At 42.2% G+C, this 19,670-nt stretch overlaps 1 protein-coding gene across 2 annotated transcripts in view; it reads right to left on the reverse strand.

The window, feature by feature from the left end:
* Positions 1 to 939: 939 nt before the first annotated feature.
* Positions 940 to 19,670, reverse strand: part of slc8a1b (solute carrier family 8 member 1b) — a 19,539-nt gene continuing 808 nt past the window's right edge. The window contains exons 2-11 of one of the 2 annotated variants that reach the window (XM_079730911.1): positions 17,786 to 18,682; positions 17,480 to 17,644; positions 16,124 to 16,905; positions 12,861 to 12,952; positions 11,704 to 11,834; positions 10,804 to 10,903; positions 9,979 to 10,164; positions 9,075 to 9,164; positions 8,577 to 8,680; positions 940 to 7,019 (exon numbers count right to left, since the gene is read on the reverse strand). In XM_079730911.1, coding sequence (XP_079587037.1) covers positions 6,747 to 7,019; positions 8,577 to 8,680; positions 9,075 to 9,164; positions 9,979 to 10,164; positions 10,804 to 10,903; positions 11,704 to 11,834; positions 12,861 to 12,952; positions 16,124 to 16,905; positions 17,480 to 17,644; positions 17,786 to 18,649 — 2,787 coding nt within the window. In that variant the 5' untranslated portion in view covers positions 18,650 to 18,682 and the 3' untranslated portion in view covers positions 940 to 6,746. Of the gene's footprint in view, positions 7,020 to 8,576; positions 8,681 to 9,074; positions 9,165 to 9,978; positions 10,165 to 10,803; positions 10,904 to 11,703; positions 11,835 to 12,860; positions 12,953 to 13,293; positions 13,401 to 16,123; positions 16,906 to 17,479; positions 17,645 to 17,785; positions 18,683 to 19,670 lie in introns of both variants that reach the window. The other variant, XM_079730912.1, reaches the window with a different exon arrangement.

Raw genomic sequence — 19,670 nt, forward strand, 5'->3', positions numbered from 1 at the left:
TCGATACATAGAATGAATCAAACCACATAGCAGCAAATCACATTTTAATTTGATACATTGAGCAAAGTGCGCCATCTGAAATGTATTGCATAGCGACCTGACGTTTACAATGGGCGTCTATAGGGTGCATCTACCTATGGCTCCTGGGCTCTGAGGGTCACAGCATCAAAGCATTGCACGAAGATCACAGCAAATAAAGTCAAGCACGCTCCCTGTTCTGTACGTATCCCAAACTTTATTGTATTGCCAGTGTTAGAAGGACCTTGTTACCACCAGTACACATAGACAACAGTCTTGTTCCTGTTCGGCAATGTGCAACAAATAAATGGAAGGGTGACCAACACCTGCACACGAGGACCATGACAACATATACAAACAAATGACCTCATTCAGACCGTAAGGGTTTGATAGAAGCAACATCTGACAGCTCCAAGGCTGTGAGTGACGGAACAGAGGTATGGCAGCATATAATAGTCCTATAATAGGACATTATATATTACTATATTCACAGTTCTCCCTACTCCCTATCCTAGAGACAGGGAGAAGCCAGGATTACATGGAGCACAACGAGATGGAAGGAGATGAGAGGAGAGGAAAGAATATCGGAGCATTTCAGTTGTAAAAAATATGCATCGTATAAAATAAATCTCAGCAAAGAGGAAAACAACTTGAGTTTCTTCAAAAAGGCAATATATGTGATTTTATCATTCAAAAATAATGTCATGTAGAGTCATGTCCTCTGCAATAGGCCCACTGGATATATGTGTAGATCCTGTATATAGCCCTGTATGAGGTGGAAATGTACAGTATACACAGGGGCATACACAGGTAGATAGCCCTGAATAGGGCTAGGCTAATAGAGACTTTTACATTCCCCTTTCAGCCAGAGGATTGAAAGTAGCAAGCAGTATGGTATTTGGTACATAGAACCCATGCATCTCCCACATAGAGCATTTATTTTAAAATACATCATTCCAAACATATGAGTTAAAACACTTCAGTTAGTAAGCATCGTTATTATATTATTATATTTATCAACAGCAGATTGCCTTTTATCTTAAATTCTATTGATTAATAATGTGCAATATTAAAAAAACATATCTTCATTATGACAGTGTCAACATAAAACAAGAGATCAGATTGTATGAATAAATCATTGGGACAATGTTTGTCAACCAGGGACAGAGATACAGTGCTCTATAGCTATGTACAGACATTTGATCATCCATGCAGTCAGCAAGACATAAACATTAACATTTATGAAGAGAAATTAGAGACAGAGACTTGTGTCAGTTACTCTTTCTATGTGTATGTATCCATTAGTTACTCTATCAATTAGTAACTCTTTATCAATAAGTAACAATATCAATTAGTCACTCTATATCAATTAGTAACTCTATATCAATTAGTAACTATATATCAATTAGTAACTCTATCCATTAGTTACTCTGTACAGTGTATACATTAGTAACACTATATCAATTAGTAACTATCCATTAGTAACTCTATATCAATGAGCAACTCTCTATCAATTAGTAACTACATATACATTAGTAACTATATCAATTAGTAACTCTATATCCATTAGTTACTCTGTACAGTTTATCAATTACTTACGCTATATCTATTTGTAACTATATCCATTAGTAACTCTATATCTATTAGTAACTCTATATCAATTTGTTACTCTATATCAATGAGTAGCTCTAGTATATATTAGTAACTGTATCTCTGTGTTTGTATCTATTAGTAACCTTATCTCTGTTTGTATCCATTAGTAATTGTATCTCTAATTGTATCCATTAGTAACTTTATCTCTGTGAATGTATCAATTAGTAACCGTATCTCTGTTTGTATCTATTAGTAACTGTATCTCTGTTTGTATCTATTAGTAACTGTATCTCTGTTTGTATCTATTAGAAACTGTATCTCTGTCATTAGTAACTCTGGGTAAGGTATTGCAAGACAATAGAGAATCAGAGATTGAAGGGAGAACTACAATCACAAATGGCAACAGACGTGTTGTACAAGAGACGTCGTTTTCAAACTCCCTGACCCAGATATGAATGTATGGCTATAAGTTCTTAACCCTATTCGCTCTGATTATTCACCTCCTCTTTATCGTCCCCTTTTCACCTTATGTACGTAAGATGGGGGAGCTGTAAAGAGAGAGTGCAGAAAACTACAGAAGAGAGAAAGATTTGCAACATTAGGAACTAAATTAGCCAAAACAATGCCCCCCCCCCCCCCCTTTAAATCAGGGAAGAGACACCCAGATAGCTCAATGGTCCTAAATGGTCTCACAGTGCATTTCTCTCACTGATAACTGACAGAGGGCATTTCTTAAAGAGAACTATCAATGAGCTCTTGAATCGTACCCACAGGATCTTTAGTTTGTACTGATGTAGGATCATTCGAAGGGATGATTCCCCATGCTTCTGACCAACAGCTATTTTACACCTAGTCATCTCCAGAGAGAATTCCTGAATCTTTTTCACTCTATTATATCGTATCTTCAGTACAGAAATCCCGGTTTGTCGACTATTCATACCTCAAACAATAACTCTAAACCTTAACGCTGCAACACAACCAAGACTAACTATTACACTTAAGTCTGAAATACACCGACGACTAACTCTTAACCTTAACTCTAAAACATCTCCAAGACTCACTCTTACCCTTAACTCTGAAACAACTCTTAGATGAACTCTTACTCTGAAAGCTGAAGAACACTACAAAGTTAATTCTTTACTTGTGCAAATGTGAAATTGCTGCAACCTCAACCCTGGTGTTAAATCTTTCATACTTCAAACCTTTTTTTTTTTTTACAGTTTTTGGTTAATTAATAAGATAAATTGGGCACTGCATTAATATTAAATTTTAGTTTTCTCATCAAAATGGTTACATTGCAGCTGTCAAACTTGATTTATTTACATATTTTGTTTCACCAAATTTGAAGGGATTCACATCTTGCAATGCTAGATGTCTTCATTGTGTAATTGATATGACTAAGTGCATTTCATCTTTTAACAATTTCATTATTGCTGTAAAGTGAAATTGCATTCTTTAAGACATTTCCCTACTATGCTGATCATCTCATGTGTCTCGGTAGAAAAACAGTGAAAAATGATTAATAGATTAATTAATTCTAAGAAAGGTGTCTTGGGTAGAAAAACCGATGGATGTCTGGTTGAAAACATGAACTTTTCTGATAGAAAGATTTCCCTTTGGCAAAACAGGGGTAAACTGCCACTCCAAGGCATTGAGATGAAGTCCACTACTCTGATTGAAAGCCAAAGAGTTGACACACCGAACAGAAAGCATCCAGTCAGTAGGGTTGTTCTGCTAGGTTTGAAGCGTTATGGTTGATCTGTGTATCTTACCCACGACATGCGCAACAGACCCATCTCTCTACACCTATTAAGAGTTACAGAACACAATGCTAGCTATATTGCGGTCAATTTTTGAATAACAAAGTATTGGCTGGAAATATTCCTAATATTCACATATATACCAGAAGTTGTCGGTAGTATTTGCCAAAAAATACTACATAATTTAAAACACCTAGAACACTACATCCCTATCCACGGCCCCAGGGCTGTCAGCTGCTACCACTGATTGTGAAGCAGGTAAGACTCCTTAGTCAACTTAGACTCAGTGACCCAGTCTTTAAGCTCTGTCCTTAAGTCCTACCCCTAGGTGAGGGGTAGTATTATGTGACCCCTCTTAATAAAAAGCATAAGAATTGCTCGGAGAAAACCAGAGTAAAACAAAGATGAGTTCTCAGGTGATGCGGAGGGCATTGCTCAAATATTACCTCAAACTAGAGGTAGACATTTGTACGTTCATATCTTAGTTTAGTTACACCTACATACAACTACACATAGCAATAATTAAATTACTTTTATACTACACATAAATAAAAAGACCATGACAGCAGGGGGGTACTAATACATAACTGTCCCCATGGCAACTGGAAAGCAATATTTAGAAAGCTTTTAAAGCTGGGAGGGTCCCCAAACCCTCCTCCACCCAAATCCTCCTCACCCCTAAACAGTCTAGTAGGCCTTTGATAATGGTATTCTTACCTCTGTCATGTATATTTGCTTGATGGAATTAATACATCATTATAAACGTACAGTAGAAATAAGGGAGCATCTTTCAGAAAACCGAAGGGCCATTTGAACCAGTAGTTGGGCCAGCAGTAGGGTTAGCTCACTAGATATTATGTTGCAGGGCTAACCCTGTATTGTAGGGTTAGCTCACTAGATATTATGTTGTAGGGCTAACCATTGTTTTGTAGGGTTAGCACACCTGATATTATTTAATAGGCTAACCTGGTATTATAAGACTTTGACGTACTGGGGACAACCTCATTGATGCAGTCAATAAATTCATTCCAAATGGCTAAACCCAAAACACAAACAATGTTTTTATGAATGGGTCACCTTTCTTCTAGAACAGTTTGAAGCGGTACATCAGCAGTAGGCCTTATAGTCTCTAAGGTTAGGGTCTACTCTAACCCTGGTCTTATTAAAAGGTAAAGCACACTCACTGTCTGGATTTATATTGAAGACTTTATCTTGTGACAGCAAACTACACACAGTGGTAATAGGTCATGTTCAGAAAAAAACATTACCTTCAGGGTTAGAGGGTAAGGGTCAGGGTTAGAGGGTTAGGTTTAGGGTTAGAGGGTTAGGGGCAGTGTTAGAGGGTTAGGTTTAGAGCGTTTGGGTTAGAGGGTTAGGGTTAGAGCATTAGGTTCAGTGGGTTAGGGTTAGAGCGTTAGGGTTAGAGGGTTAGGTTTAGTGGGTTAGGGTTAGAGCGTTAGGGTTAGAGCGTTAGGGTTAGAGGGTTAGGTTTAGTGGGTTAGGGTTAGAGCGTTAGGGTTAGAGCGTTAGGGTTAGAGGGTTAGGTTTAGTGGGTTAGGGTTAGAGGGTTAGGGTTAGAGCGTTAGGGTTAGAGGGTTAGGTTTAGTGGGTTAGGGTTAGAGCGTTAGGGTTAGAGGGTTAGGGTTAGAGGGTTAGGTATTATAGCAGTAAGGAAAGCTCTGTATTTACATTTCAATCTTAAGGTCCACTTAAAGTTTTCATCAAACCTGACAGGGATAGCTTAATGGTAAGGGCAACCTGGGTTAGAGTTAACCCCTTAGTACTGTAGTGGTTAGAGTTAACCCTTAGTACTGTAGTGGTTAGAGTTAACCCTGAGTACTGTAGTGGTTAAGTTAACCCTTAGTACTGTAGTGGTTAGAGTTAACCCTTAGTACTGTAGTGGTTAAGTTAACCCTTAGTAGTGTAGTGGTTAAGTTAACCCTGAGTACTGTAGTGTTTAAGTTAACCTTTAGTGCTGTAGTGGTTAAGTTAACCCTTAGTACTGTAGTGGTTAAGTTAACCCTTAGTGCTGTAGTGGTTAGAGTTTACCCTTAGTAATGTATTGGTTAAGTTAACCCTTAGTACTGTAGTGGTTAAGTTAACCCTTAGTACTGTAGTGGTTAGAGTCTACCCTTAGTAATGTAGTGGTTAAGTTAACCCTTAGTACTGTAGTGGTTAGAGTTTACCCTTAGTACTGTAGTGGTTAGAGTTAACCCTTAGTACTGTAGTGGTTAGAGTTAACCCTTAGTACTGTAGTGGTAAGGGTAGCCCCTTAGTATAGTGGTTAAGTTAACCCTTAGTACTTTAGTGGTTAGAGTTAACCCTTAGTACTGTAGTGGTTAGAGTTTACCCTTAGTAATGTAGTGGTTAGAGTTAACCCTTAGTACTGTAGTGGTAAAGATAGCCCCTTAATGTAGTGGTAAGGGTATGGGTAAACCCCTTAGCAGTGTAGTGTGGTGGTGAAGGTAAGGGGTTAGGGTTAGAGTACCCCTTAGTACTGTAGTGTGGTGGTGAAGGTAAGGGCCCTTAGTATAGTGGTTAGCACTGCAGTGTGGTGGTGAAGGTAAGGGCCCTTAGTAAAGTGGTTAGGGTAAACCCCTTAGCACTGTAGTGTGGTGGTGAAGCTAAGGGCCCTTAGTGTAGTGCTAAGTGGAGGTATTGTTAATTGGAATGGCTGAGCTATGGATCATTTTAGTGCAATACAGTATAAACTGAAATATCGTTGAGACACTAGGCTTTATATTGCACAATATACTTGGATATTAAATGGTGTGTAATGTTAGATACTTTAGAATATTCAGCATTATTTTGCAGATTATAAGGCCATATATTCTGGCACATGTGTTGTGGTTTGGATGAACAGACAACAAACACACACACATGGTCATTATAACCTCTAATCTGTAATATAACATTACTAATGACCTCTAACCTGTCATATAACATTACTAATGACCTCTAACCTGTCATATAACATTACAAATTACCTTTAAGCTGTCATATAACATTACTAATTACCTTTAAGCTGTCATACAACATTACTAATGACCTTTAACCTGTCATATAACATTACTTATAACCTGTTTGCATGGATATGTCAAGAATTAGGGTGGAAATAAATGTTGGGGATTATTTTAACTTTAAGGTAAGTGTAAGTTCTAGGATAATGGTTAATGGTTAATGGGTAATGGGTTAAAGACCCAACTCACTGTGGAATAGGCTTAGAAACAGGCTGTTAATTGATCATCTCATCGTTTAAATCGCTTCCATCACATGGCTTCATAACATCGCGCCTCCCTCTGGCCTCAGGGAAAGCAGAGTTGACCATGAGGAGGAGGAGGAGGAGCTGTCCTGGTGGCCTCCTGCTCCTCCTCCTCAGAAGCCCTTGATGTGGCAGTAGGCCTCCAGAGAGGAGAACAGGATGTAGAGCAGCCACAGGCTGACGAAGAGCATGGTGGTCAGCACCTTGGCGGTCCGCGGCCCCCCCAGCTCCCCCCCGATGTCGGGCCGCCGCCGGTACATCAGCACGCCCACGCTGATGAAGGCGAAGATGGTGAAGAGCGTGACGGAGAAGGCCAGCGGGCCCGGGTCCACCCTGAACTCGCGGCCCTGGCTGTTCTGGTAGATGGCCGCGATGGACCACGCCACCTGGCATGGCAGCAGCGGGTTAATACGACTAACCACTCACTAACTAACTAATATTACTAATGGTAATACTAGCTGATATGACAATACCAACTAAGGCTGAACCAGATACTAACTAATAATAAAAAACACATGCTTCCACTTCAAATATTAACCAATACAAATTATACTGCTAACTAGTGAGAATAATAATGCTAACTAACAGAGCTAGTTTAAGCCTTTGGGTGCGAGTCAAGTTTCAAGTTCTATTGGTCAAAGTCTAAGTCAGGTCTCATTTTAGTATCCAACTCTCCAGAGGCTTAGCCCTTAAAGTCAGGGTTAGGGTTAGGTCAGGGTCGGGTTTAGGTCAAGGTTAGGTCAGGGTTAGGGTTAAATCAGGTCAGAAATATTCACTTGAATATATCTGCCAACTATTAATCAACTATTATCAATATGAAATCAATCAACAAAAATACATAGCGTTTATCCTTGTTTAATTGTGTGATATACTTGTCACTGCCAGCAACCATTTAAATGCTTCTGAACGTCAATGATTTGGGCTAGGCTAGTTATTGGTCATTCGAAATAAAGCCCTCCTCCAAGTCAGGGGCGCCGGCCACGTTGAAGTCAATGTAAGCTCGCTAACTTTTTGCTGTCTATCAAGCAGAGACAGCTTTTCATTGCCGCAAGAAAATTCGCCCTCAAGTCGCACCAGTGTGCGCCCCAGGCCAATGGTATCGCTTTTCTTTTTGTTATCACCACGTGATTGGACAATTCAGCGAATCAATCAAATAGGCTACCTCCCTCAGCAGCATTAATGCAAAACAACTATATGTAGAGAAGAGATAGATCACTAACTAGCAGAGTTCTAAGCACTTTCCACCCTTTTCAGTGGAGGAATTGGACTCCCCAAGCAATGTTATACTTAAAAGGAGCAAGTAAGTTACATATTAATTTAGTCTTTCGGCCTGTAGCATATAAACAAAATGAAGCAACTCTCCCATATTTCTAACTGCATTTGAAGTAGACATTGAGACTCACAAAAAATGGACGCTATATGACAGTGATCATGATTGGTCTCAATATCAGAATAACAACAATGGGTAAAATAGCAATGGCTGGTGGAATAAAGGCCACATGGCCATAAAGTAGGTCTGTATATGCAGTGTAAGCTTGTCCAGGCCCTGCAAGTCAGGATGTAGGCTATGAATCTGAATGAATAGTAGGTAAATAGGTAGTAGCCATCCCCAAAATGCACCAGAATACAGGAAATCAAATCCATTAAATTAAAAAAAAATTATAGGGGGGGGGAGGGGGCGGAACCCCAGACCCCCTGTCTAATACTGTGCCCCACCAACATTTTTAGTTCTACTACTACTGAAAAATGATTACGATTGGTCAATTATTACGATATAACGATTGGTTCTATTGGCTTCCATCTGAAGCAACGTCATGACCAGACATTGGCTTTGATTGTAAGGATTAGTCAGTTAGGGTTGGTCAGTTAGGGTTAGGGTTAGTCAGTTTGGGTTAGGGTTAGTTAGTAAGCGTTAGTCAGTGATTCAATACTCGATGACTCACCCCGATGCCCAGAAAGACGTTGACAGCATTAGAGCCCGTCACGTTCCCAATAGAGGCGTCTGCGTACTGGTCTTGTATCGCTGCGACCTTACTTGCAAATGTGTCTGGACGGAGGAGGAAGAACGGGCCGTTATTCAGCTAAAAAGATCGGGTCAATTCTGATCAATATTCAGGGATGTTTAAGTAAGGGAAAAATTGTCTCAAAAACTAACTCTGGGTTATGCAAGCAAAATATACATATCTATCTCGGTGAGCTCAATATCTAACAATGAAGACATTCGAATCAAACATTCATTCACTCATTCTTTCATTCCTGATTCATGCACTCACCTGGTACAGAGGTTCCTAACTAATTTATATTCATTCACTCACATCTTACAGAGGTTCCTAACTCATTCATATTCATTCACTCACCTGGTACAGAGGTTTCTAACTCATTCATATTGATTCACTCACCTGGTACAGATGCTCCTAACACATTCATATTTATTTACTCACCTGGTACAGAGGTTCCTAAGGCCACAAAGACCACAGCGGTGACGGAGTCTTTCAGTCCAACTGTGCAGCCGAAGTGAGAAGCAAGGTCTCCTGAACCACAGAAACCATCATCATCATCATCATCATCATCATCATCATCATCATCATCATCATCACCTAAAACTTAATGCTGCAGTACAACATGTTAGCCTTACTGCAAAACAACATATTAACCTTACTGCATTACAAAATGTTAACCTTACTGCATAACATGTTTACCTTACTGCATTACAACATGTTAACCTTAATGCATTACAACATGTTTACCCAACTGCATTATAACATATTAACCTTACTGCCTTACAACATGTTAACATTACTTCATTACAACATGATAACCGTACTACATTACAACATGTTAACCTTACTGCAGAAAAACATGTTAACTCTACGGCATTACAACATGTTAACCTTACTGCACAACATGCTCACCTTACTGCATTACAACATATTAACATTACTGCATTGCAACCTGTTAACCATACTGCCTTATGTGCTTTTAAAATGTATGAAAAAATATTTGCAATGTTTTTTCTAAACTATTTACTTCACTCACTTGACCTACGTTATGTGCCGGTATGTATGTACTGGTATGTATGTACCAGTATATATGTACTGGTATATACTGGTATGTTGGTATCTATGTACTGGTATGTACTGGTATGTACTGGTATGTGCTGGTATATAAGTACTGGTATGTACTTGTATATATGTACTGGTATGTGCTGGTATGTATGTACTGGTATGTGCTGGTATGTATGTACCAGTATGTATGTACTGTACTGGTATGTACTGGTATATAAGTACTGGTATGTACTGGTATGTACTGGTATATATGTACTGGTATGTGCTGGTATGTTGTTACCTATGAAGGCCGTGAGCAGGCCGATCATGCAGATGGACACCACGAAGCAGGCCCAGCCGTTCCAGTAGTCTGTCGGAGGGACGAAGGCAAACAGAACTTTCCAGAAGACGGTCAGAAAGTGCATCACATAGTCGAAACACGAAGGCAACTTCTCCTCCCCACAGTCCTCATCATCATCATCCTCACCTGACAGAGAGAGAAGGATACAGGGTTAGGGTTGATTAAGGTCTTCCTGTAATGGTTAGGGTTTGTTAAGGTCTTCCTGTAAGGGTTAAGGTTTGTTAAGTCCTTCCTGTAAGGGTTTGTTAAGGTCTTCCTGTAATGGTTAGGGTTTGTTAAGGTCTTCCTGTAATGGTTAGGGTTTGTTAAGGTCTTCCTGTATGGGTTAGGGTCTGTAGGGGTTAAGGTTAGGGTCTGTAGTGTTAGGGTTAGGGTCTGTAGTGTCCTAGGGTTAGGGTTAGGGTCTGTAGTGTCCAAGGAGACGTGTTACCTAGCTGAGTCTCTAGGGGGCGGTGTTGCGCTGTATAATGTTATCAAAAGCATTACCATTTGCTGGACACCATAGTTTCATGCATCAGCAAAAGCAGATATCACACCAACCCCACAATTAAAACGTCACATATTTTATATAATATATGATATAAGATATTATATGAGATAAATAGAATGCATTGGCCGGTTGAAAAGCCCAAACTAGAGTAGGATCCCAACTGTTTCCTCCGATGACCTCCAACATGTGTGCCGACCTGGGAGGTGGGCGAGGGGGTCCTATGTTGTCATTGTTAATTAGCGTGCTATCATGGAGCCACTGGTGCTTCTTCTCACCAGCGCTGACCGTGATGGCCTCTATGAACTGGTCTCTCCAGCTGTTGGTCCCCACCAGCAGAGCCAGGTTGGTCTTCTTGATCAGCTTATCTACTGTGTTCTACGGGTTAGGTGATAACCACATGGATGAGAGGAGGGAGGGTTAGATGATAACATGGAAGAGAGGAGAGAGGGATAGATGATAACATGGAAGAGAGGAGAGAGGGATAGATGATAGCATGGAAGAGAGGAGGGAGGGTTAGGTGATAATCACAATAAATACGCTATGATAGTATTCTTCTATGATATAACTATTATATCATTTATTACCTTATTGTTTTGAATATATTGTTATTATTATTAATGATAGCATTAATAATAGTAATGCAGTAGTTATGATAGTATTAATAGTAATGCAGTAGTTATGGTAGTATTAATAGTAATGCAGTAGTTATGATAGTATTTATAGTGATTCAGAAGTTATGATAGTATTAGTAGTAATGCAGTAGTTATGATAGTATTAATAGTGATTCATTAGTTATGATATTAATAAAGTAATGCAGTAGTTATGATAGGAGTATTAATAGTGATGCAGTAGTTATGATAGTATTAATAGTGATTCAGTAGTTATGATAGTATTAATAATAGTAATGCAGTAGTTATGATAAGAGTATTACGAGTGATGCAGTAGTTATGATAGGAGTATTAATAGTGATGCAGTAGTTATGATAGTATAAGTAGTAATGCAGTAGTTATGATAGTATTAATAGTGATTCAGTAGTTATGATAGTATTAATAATAGTAATGTAGTAGTTATGTATAAGAGTATTACGAGTGATGCAGTTGTTATGATAGGAGTATTAATAGTAATAAGCAGCTATGATAGTATAGTAGTTATAAGTGATATAATAGTTGTCCTACCTTAAACTCGTATGATTCCTCGATGATGATCTCCATCTTGACGTGGTCTCCTAACATCGGCCGTCCCATTTCAGCCACACGACGCTGCTCTTCATCCTCCGGGACCTCCTCTTCCTCCTCCTCTCCCTTATCTGAACATGTGTAGCAAGGTATAAAGGGTTAAGGGCTGGTTAGAACGTGTTAACCAGAAGATAGACACCACTGTCTTCATATGAGTGGTAGAAACCAGCAGATATCACCACTAATACTACCACCAAAATGGTGCCTCAACGTGGTGTTTACACATGAGCACAACTCACTAGTGGTTACTCACTAGTGTTTACTCACTTATGTTAACTTTAAAACGTTTACCCAATAATGGTTGCCAGATAATGGTTACACGATAATGTTTACTCCATTATGTTAACTCCAAAACCTTTAGAAACGGATATTTCAAATTCAAATCTGATAAACATAACTCACTCTACAGTTGCCTGTCAAACAACCTGAACAGTTGTCGATATGAATGGATAAATATATAGACGGATGAGTGGATGAGTGGATGAGTGGATGAAACAAAGGGCCAGATCCATGTCTTTAATGACACATGCACCAGACATTCATGACCTTATATAATAAGGTTAGTACATATTATATACTTAAATATATCACCATGACTCATATATAACCTTACATTAGGGACATGTAGGTATATATTGTATAATGGTATATATCACTATAACCCATTACTATATATCATAATATAACTATCCACACTTGCACATGGGCATTATATAATCCAGCTGTGCATTGTGATTGGTCGAGCAGGTAGCTGTACCTGGGTTAGGGCTAGTCCCAATTTCCTATCAACATTGTACATATTGCAACAATAAAGTAAACCCTATATCCCTGGAGTGCACAGGTGTAGTACTGATACTGTATTATTTATATATATATATACATATGTATTTGTGGTTAGGGTTATCGTCTATACAAATGCTTAATTATATGATATAACCCATTATTATATTGTATAATTCTAACTGTATGATTAACCCTACACCTAAATAGTGTTTATTCTACTGTCATAGAAGAGAGATTCTGAGAGAGAAGAGTACAGAGAGATCATGCTGTTCTCCCTCCTGATTGGCTGTCACAATCTGTCCATCCCCACCCACCGCATCTCCATTGGGGGGCGTCCAGCAGGAGGAAGAAGGAGGCGTGTTTATTGTACTCTTCACGGTCTAAGATCCTAAGGGTTATGGACTTCCTGTATGGGACACACATACACACACATGCACAGGCACACACACACACACGCACACAAACACACACACACACACATCAAACACACACGGATGCACACAAACAGACACACACGCATGCACACACAGACACACACACAATCACACTCAAACACACATGCACAGAAACACATGTGTTCAACACATGTGTATACACACACAGCAAGTGTGTGTTGACACGAAAACAGATGAGCATGCATGATGAACACATCAAAGCAGACACACGCACACACATGTCTGGATTGATGTGTGTGTGGCCAACTCTGCAGTCACAGGTTCAGAGTTCAGAGGTCACGCTGTCTTTGACCTTTGGAGTCTTTGTTTCCCACCAGGTGAGGCGCTCCGATCTCCAGGTAGAACGTCTTGTTCTTCTCATACTCCTCATCATCAATGATCCGCACCTTGATGCTCTTACTGAGGTGTCAGTATGCAGTCAGCAAGAGGAGGAGGAGGGAGGAGAGAGAGGAGGAGAGAGGTGAGAGGAGAGGAGGAGGAAAGGAAGAAGTGAGAGAGGGAGGAGGAGAGAGGAGGAGGAGGGAGAGGAGGAGGGCAGAGGGAGGAGAGAGGAGAGGAGGAGAGAGGGAGGAGGAGAGAGGAGGAGGGGAGAGGAGAGAGGAGGAGAGAGAGGGAGGAGGAGAGAGAGAGGGGAGAGGGAGGAGGGAGGGAGGAAGGAGGAGACAGGAGAGAGGGAGGAGAGAAATGGAGGAGGAGAGAGGGAGGAGGAGGAGAGAGAGGGAGAGAGAAAAAGTGAGAGAGGGAGGAGGAGAGAGAAGCAAAGGCAGAAGACAAGTGAGGAAAGAACAGCTAAGAAGGATGACCAAAGTGTTAATGTTAAAGGGTAATGATCAGGGTTAAAATCAAAAGGTTAAAGATCAAAGGGTTAGGGTTAAGATCACAGTGTTAAGGTTAAGACTTAAGATCAAAGGGTTAGGGTTGAGATCTAAGGGTTAAGATAAAAGGGTTAAGGTTAAGATCACAGTGTTAAGGTTAAGATCAAAGGGTTAAGGTTAAGATAGAAGGGTTACGGTTAAGATCAAAGGGTAAGGGTCACAGATTAAAAGATTATGGTTAGTGGCTCATGTATTAATGTATAACGTATGAGTGATCTTATTATCCACAGTCTACGGAGAGGCTGCTTGTGTCTTGTACTCATACTTTATACTAACACTACTGCTGCTAGTTCTTTTGCTATTCTGCGGCTGCTTTTCTGTGATGGCTGAGTTTATTTCTATTTCCTATTCTTGACATATTTATTAAGCTATTTATATATATATAATGCTTTGGAAATTTGAAGGCCATGAGTTAGAAAGAGATTGGTTAAAATCTCATAATACAAAACTATACAATGGAACAGTCTCACACACACACACACACACACACACACACACACACACACACACACACACACACACACATACACACACACACACACACACACACACACACACACACACACACACACACACACACACACACACACACACACACCGGAGCAGTGCGTCTATTAATATCAGGAATATCAATGTCATTAAACCAGGACGACTAAAGCAGTGAACGAGAACAGGCCAAGTCCTGCTGGGAATATCAGGGGCTACCCTGTGGGGATATCACCAGAGAGCTCCCACTATTACCAGCTAACTACTGGTTAACTAACCAACTAACACTATCACCAACTAACCACTGGTTAACTAACCAACTAACACTATCACCAGTTTACTACTGGTAAACTAACCAACGAACACTATCACCAAATAACTACTGGTAAACTAACCAACTAATGCTATCACCAACTAACTACTGGTAATCTAACCAACGAACACTATCACCAACAAACTCCTGGTTAACTAACCAACTTACACTATCACCAACTAACTAATCCTAGAGCTAACCAACTTACACTATCACTAACGAACTACCACTAGAGCTAACCAACTAACACTATCACTAACTAACTACTGGTAACCTAACCAACTAACACCATCACGAAATAACTACTGGTAAACTAACCAACTAACTATAACTTACTAACTCTGGGTATACTAACCAGCTAACTATACTACTAACAGAGGCATTTCTTGTGAGTAAATATATAGTTTAGTCACTAAAGCAAACACCCTAACCATAACATAACACTATTGTTACATCCAACCCGAATGTTACAACTTACCCTTAAGTAAAACCCGAACATTACATCCCCTAACGTAACACTGCCCCAAATGTAACATATTATGTATACTAACAAGTTACTAACAAGGTTAATATTATGTATAGTTACTAACAAGGTTAATATAATGTATAGTCACTAACAAAGTTAGCAATATGTAGTTATGTGTGTGTAGGTTGTATCATTTAGTTGTAACACGGATGAGAGTGGAGGACTGTCTATATACCGTGTATAAATATATATATATATATATATACACGGTATATAGACAGTATATATATATATATATATATAGTTACATCTTATCCGCTCCCATTGGTCTTTGCGTAGCCATCATTACAGTGAACAGAAGTTAACCCCATCACAAGCTGTTGCCTAGCAACTGTTACCCTGACACCAGAGCAGCTGGTTTTGATGCTGCTTTTCTTCCAGACCGTTCAGGATGAATAATGTCATCGAAGATGCAAAAGCAGCCATTTCAAACCACAAATTATTATAATAGTGTATATCAAATAAAGGATTTAATAAATACGTATATATGAAGGTAAAAACAACAAGGTAGAAAAAAAGGAAAAAGAAGAAGAAATTTTGTAGAAATTCAGAGAACTTCAGATGGCATGCTCTCCGACTCTCTGACCTTTAGGTGACCCTGACCCTAAATCTGACCTTTAGGTGACCCTAATCCCAACTCTGACCTTTAGGTGACCCAAACACTGGTCGGACTCTGACTTTTAGGTGACCCTGACTCACACTCCTACACACAGGCGTGTACACTGACACTCCTACACACAGGCGTGTACACACACAAGTCCTTCACACACACTCCTACACGCAGGTGTGTACACACACACTCCTTTACACATATTCCTACCCACACACACTCCTATACACACACTCCTACACACAGGTGTACACACACACTCCTACACACACACTCCTACACACACACTCCTACACACAGGCGTGTACTCACAAGATCTCGTCGTTGTTGAACTCCAGTACACCGTGGGCGTCCTCAAAGTCCTCGCCGCCGCCGCGGGCCGTCCCCTCCAGGGTCTTGTAGGGCAGCGTGACCACGCCCCGCGCCCCAGAGGTCCGCAGCACCTTCAGCTCCACGGTGCCCACGCTCTCGCTCACGTGGCACACCGCCTCCTCCAGGGTGAAGATCCCGGCGTGGTCGTCGTCGAAGATGGTGACGGTGGCGGTGGAGGCGGGGCCGAGGCAGGCCACGGAGGGGTCGGGGGCGGTCCCCTCGGACTGCTCCCCGTCCGGAGCCAGGACCCTCAGGTTGGACAGGTGGATCAGGAAGTTCTCGTCCTCCTCGAAGATGTCGTCGTCGATGATGCCCACGCGGACCTCCTTCAGCGTCTCACCGGGTTTGAAGACCACCACCCCCTCGGTGAATTCGTAGTCGGAGCCCGCGTTGGCCGTGCCGTCCTCGGTGCGGTAGTCCACAGCCAGGGTCTGGTCGGGGTCGCCCCCCTGGCGGACCAGGGTCACCGCCACCGTGCCGCAGTTCTCCAGACACTGGTAGGAGCTGGGCTCGAAGAACACCCGGGTCACAGGGTCGCTGTCGCCCGCCTGCGAGCGCACCTCCTGCAGGCTGACCGCCTTGCGGGCCTGGTCCGCCGCGTGCTTCTTCAGGATGTTGCCCGCGCCCGTCATCAGCCTGGTTGCCTGGCAACGGTAAAAGGCTCGACTCTTCTGCTGCTGACTAAGGACCTGATAGTTGGCCAGCTCTATGAGCTGCTCCACCTGAAACATATACACAGACGCTGTAGGATACCTGGTACTTTCAGGTCTTTATAACCCTGGTACTATTCCCTGGTACAGTCAGCTCTTTATAACCCTTTATAACCCTGGTACTATTCCCTGGTACGCTCAGGTCTTTGTAACACTGGTACTATTCCCTTGTATGCTCAGGTCTTTATAACCCTTTGTGACCCTGGTACTATTCCCTGGTATGGTCAGGTCTTTGTAACCCTTGTACTATTCCCTGGTACAGTCAGGTATTTATAACCCTGGTACTATTCCCTGGTACGCTCAGGTCTTTGTAACTCTGGTATTATCCCCTGGTACACTCAGGTCTTTGTAACCCTCGGACTATACCCTGGTACACTCAGGTCTTTGTAACCCTGGTACTATTCCCTGGTACACTCAGGTCTTTGTAACCCTGGGACTATACCCTGGTACGCTCAGGTCTTTGTAACCCTGGTATTATTCCCTGGTACACTCAGGTCTTTGTAACCCTGGGACTATACCCTGGTACGCACAGGTCTTTGTAATCCTGGTACTATTCCCTGGTATGCTCAGGTCTTTGAGTGCACACCTCTCTGTCAGGATGTTTCTGTTTTAACTCCTTCAGGATTTTGGCCATGTCTCTCCTGGTCTCTTCGTCGTCCAGATCCTTCTCATCCAGCTCCAGACCAAGAGGACCGTCCAGGAAGTCGACACCGTGAGAGTTCAGCATCTTCCCGTCCATCTCAATGTCCACCTGACACGGATCAGCGGAGGTTACAAAGAATGGTAGAATATTAGGGTTAGGGTTAGTGGAGGTCATGGGGTTAGGGTTAGGGTTAGTGGAGGTCTTGGGGTTAGGGTTAGGGTTGCTGAAGGTCTTGGGGTTAGGCGGTACCTTGGAGGGCAGAGGGCGGTCTCCCTCGGTCTCGATGATCATCCCGCGGTGCTTGCCCGCCCGGTAGTGTTTGTACATGTATTTGTAGAAGAGAAGGCGGCGGTCAGCGATCCAGGCGAACAGCACACAGATGGGGAAAAAGAAGAGCGTCAGGAGCGCCTCCCAGACCTGCACCACCCCCGGGGAGATCACGGCCAGGATGAGGTACAGCCAGATGTAGGCGAAGATGCTCCACGACGCGGTGACGAAGAAGACCCGCAGGTGTTTCACCTTCCTGGTCTCCCCATCCGGCACCACGTACACACAGATGCCAATGATGACGAACATGTTAAAGGCGGCGGAGCCCACGATGGTGGAGGGGCCCATGGCCCCCGCCGTGAAGCCGTGGCCGATCACCTCGATGACGGACAGCAGGATCTCCGGCGCCGAGGAGCCTAGCGCCATCAGGGTGAGGTTGGACACCGTCTCGTTCCAGATCCGCACGGTGGTCGTCATGGTTTCCCCGTTGGGCTTCTTGATGGTGATCTCCTTCTCCTGCGAGGTGATGACCTCGATGGAGGCCATGAAGCGGTCGGCCACGATGGACACGCCGAGGAACATGTAGACCAGCGCCACGAAGTACACGGTGGCCCGGGCCACCTTGTCCCCCGAGGACGGGTTCCGGGGCTCCCAGACGGGAAGCAGGACCCCCCGGGAGCACGGCTCCGCCTCGCTGCAGTTACGGCTTGTGGGAACCATGGAGACGGAGCCGTCAGGGGCGTGGTCCAGGCCGGCAGCCCAGGAGGGCTGCAGCAGCAGGAGGAGGGTCACCATAACGACGGCTAAGGATGGAGAGAAGAGGGTGGAGGGTGTCCAGCGGGCCATGGTGACGTAGTAACCACTATTATGGGATAGATCCTGGATGTTAAGAGAGAGGAGGGAAGAGAAGGGTGTGAATGACTTATGAGTTATATTCTTAAGGTAAATATTGGTTTTACTGTCACACTAAGCTTTTATATATTATCCAACCACCTGAACCCTATCGCAGTATAATAGTTTGCATAAACTATTCATAGAATTCATACTCAATAACATACTAACTAGGCTTGTGCTTCAATATGAGCTCAACAACATCAACTAAAACAACAACTCATCTATTGACCATAAACACTAAATGCACATCATGTTATTAATAAATATGGATTAAGATCTATAGACCTTTTGACTATGGCTACAGGTTAGACGGTAGGACTATGGCTACTGGTTAGAGGGTAGGACTATGGCTACTGGTTAGAGGGTAGGACTATGGCTACTGGTTAGAGTGTAGAACTATGGCTTCTGGTTAGATGGTAGGACTATGGCTACTGGTTAGAGTGTAGAACTATGGCTTCTGGTTAGATGGTAGGACTATGGCTACTGGTTAGAGTGTAGGACTATGGCTACTGGTTAGAGGGTAGGACTATGGCTAGTGGTTAGAGAGTAGGACTATGGCTACTGGTGGTAGTCTTACCATCACAACTGGTTAGATGGTTGGACCACCTTGGATGCCGTTGGGACGGTAGGCCTACCATGGCTACTGGTTGGTATAATGTGGTAGGGGATGGCTAGTTATTATCATATGTAAGGGTTAGATGCTGTGCTAGGACATAGCTTTTTGTTAGCTGCTAAATCCTGGTTAGGGTTAGATTCATTTTAAACTATTTATTTCTTAAATACCATTAGGCCTACATTTGTCTCCATAGACTCCATATATACTATAACCCCTTAAGGACCAGTGCCTTAAGGTGCAAACATAACAGGAGTGGGGTTCTGCTACATATGCAATGGGCTGTTTCAAAGGTACACCATTCTGCAGGAACTTATCTTGTAATTAGTAAAGCGGTAAATCATAGAGTTGAATAATGAA

Source organism: Pollachius pollachius (genome assembly GCF_949987615.1).
Source record: "Pollachius pollachius genome assembly, chromosome: 2".
Lineage (NCBI taxonomy): Eukaryota > Metazoa > Chordata > Actinopteri > Gadiformes > Gadidae > Pollachius > Pollachius pollachius.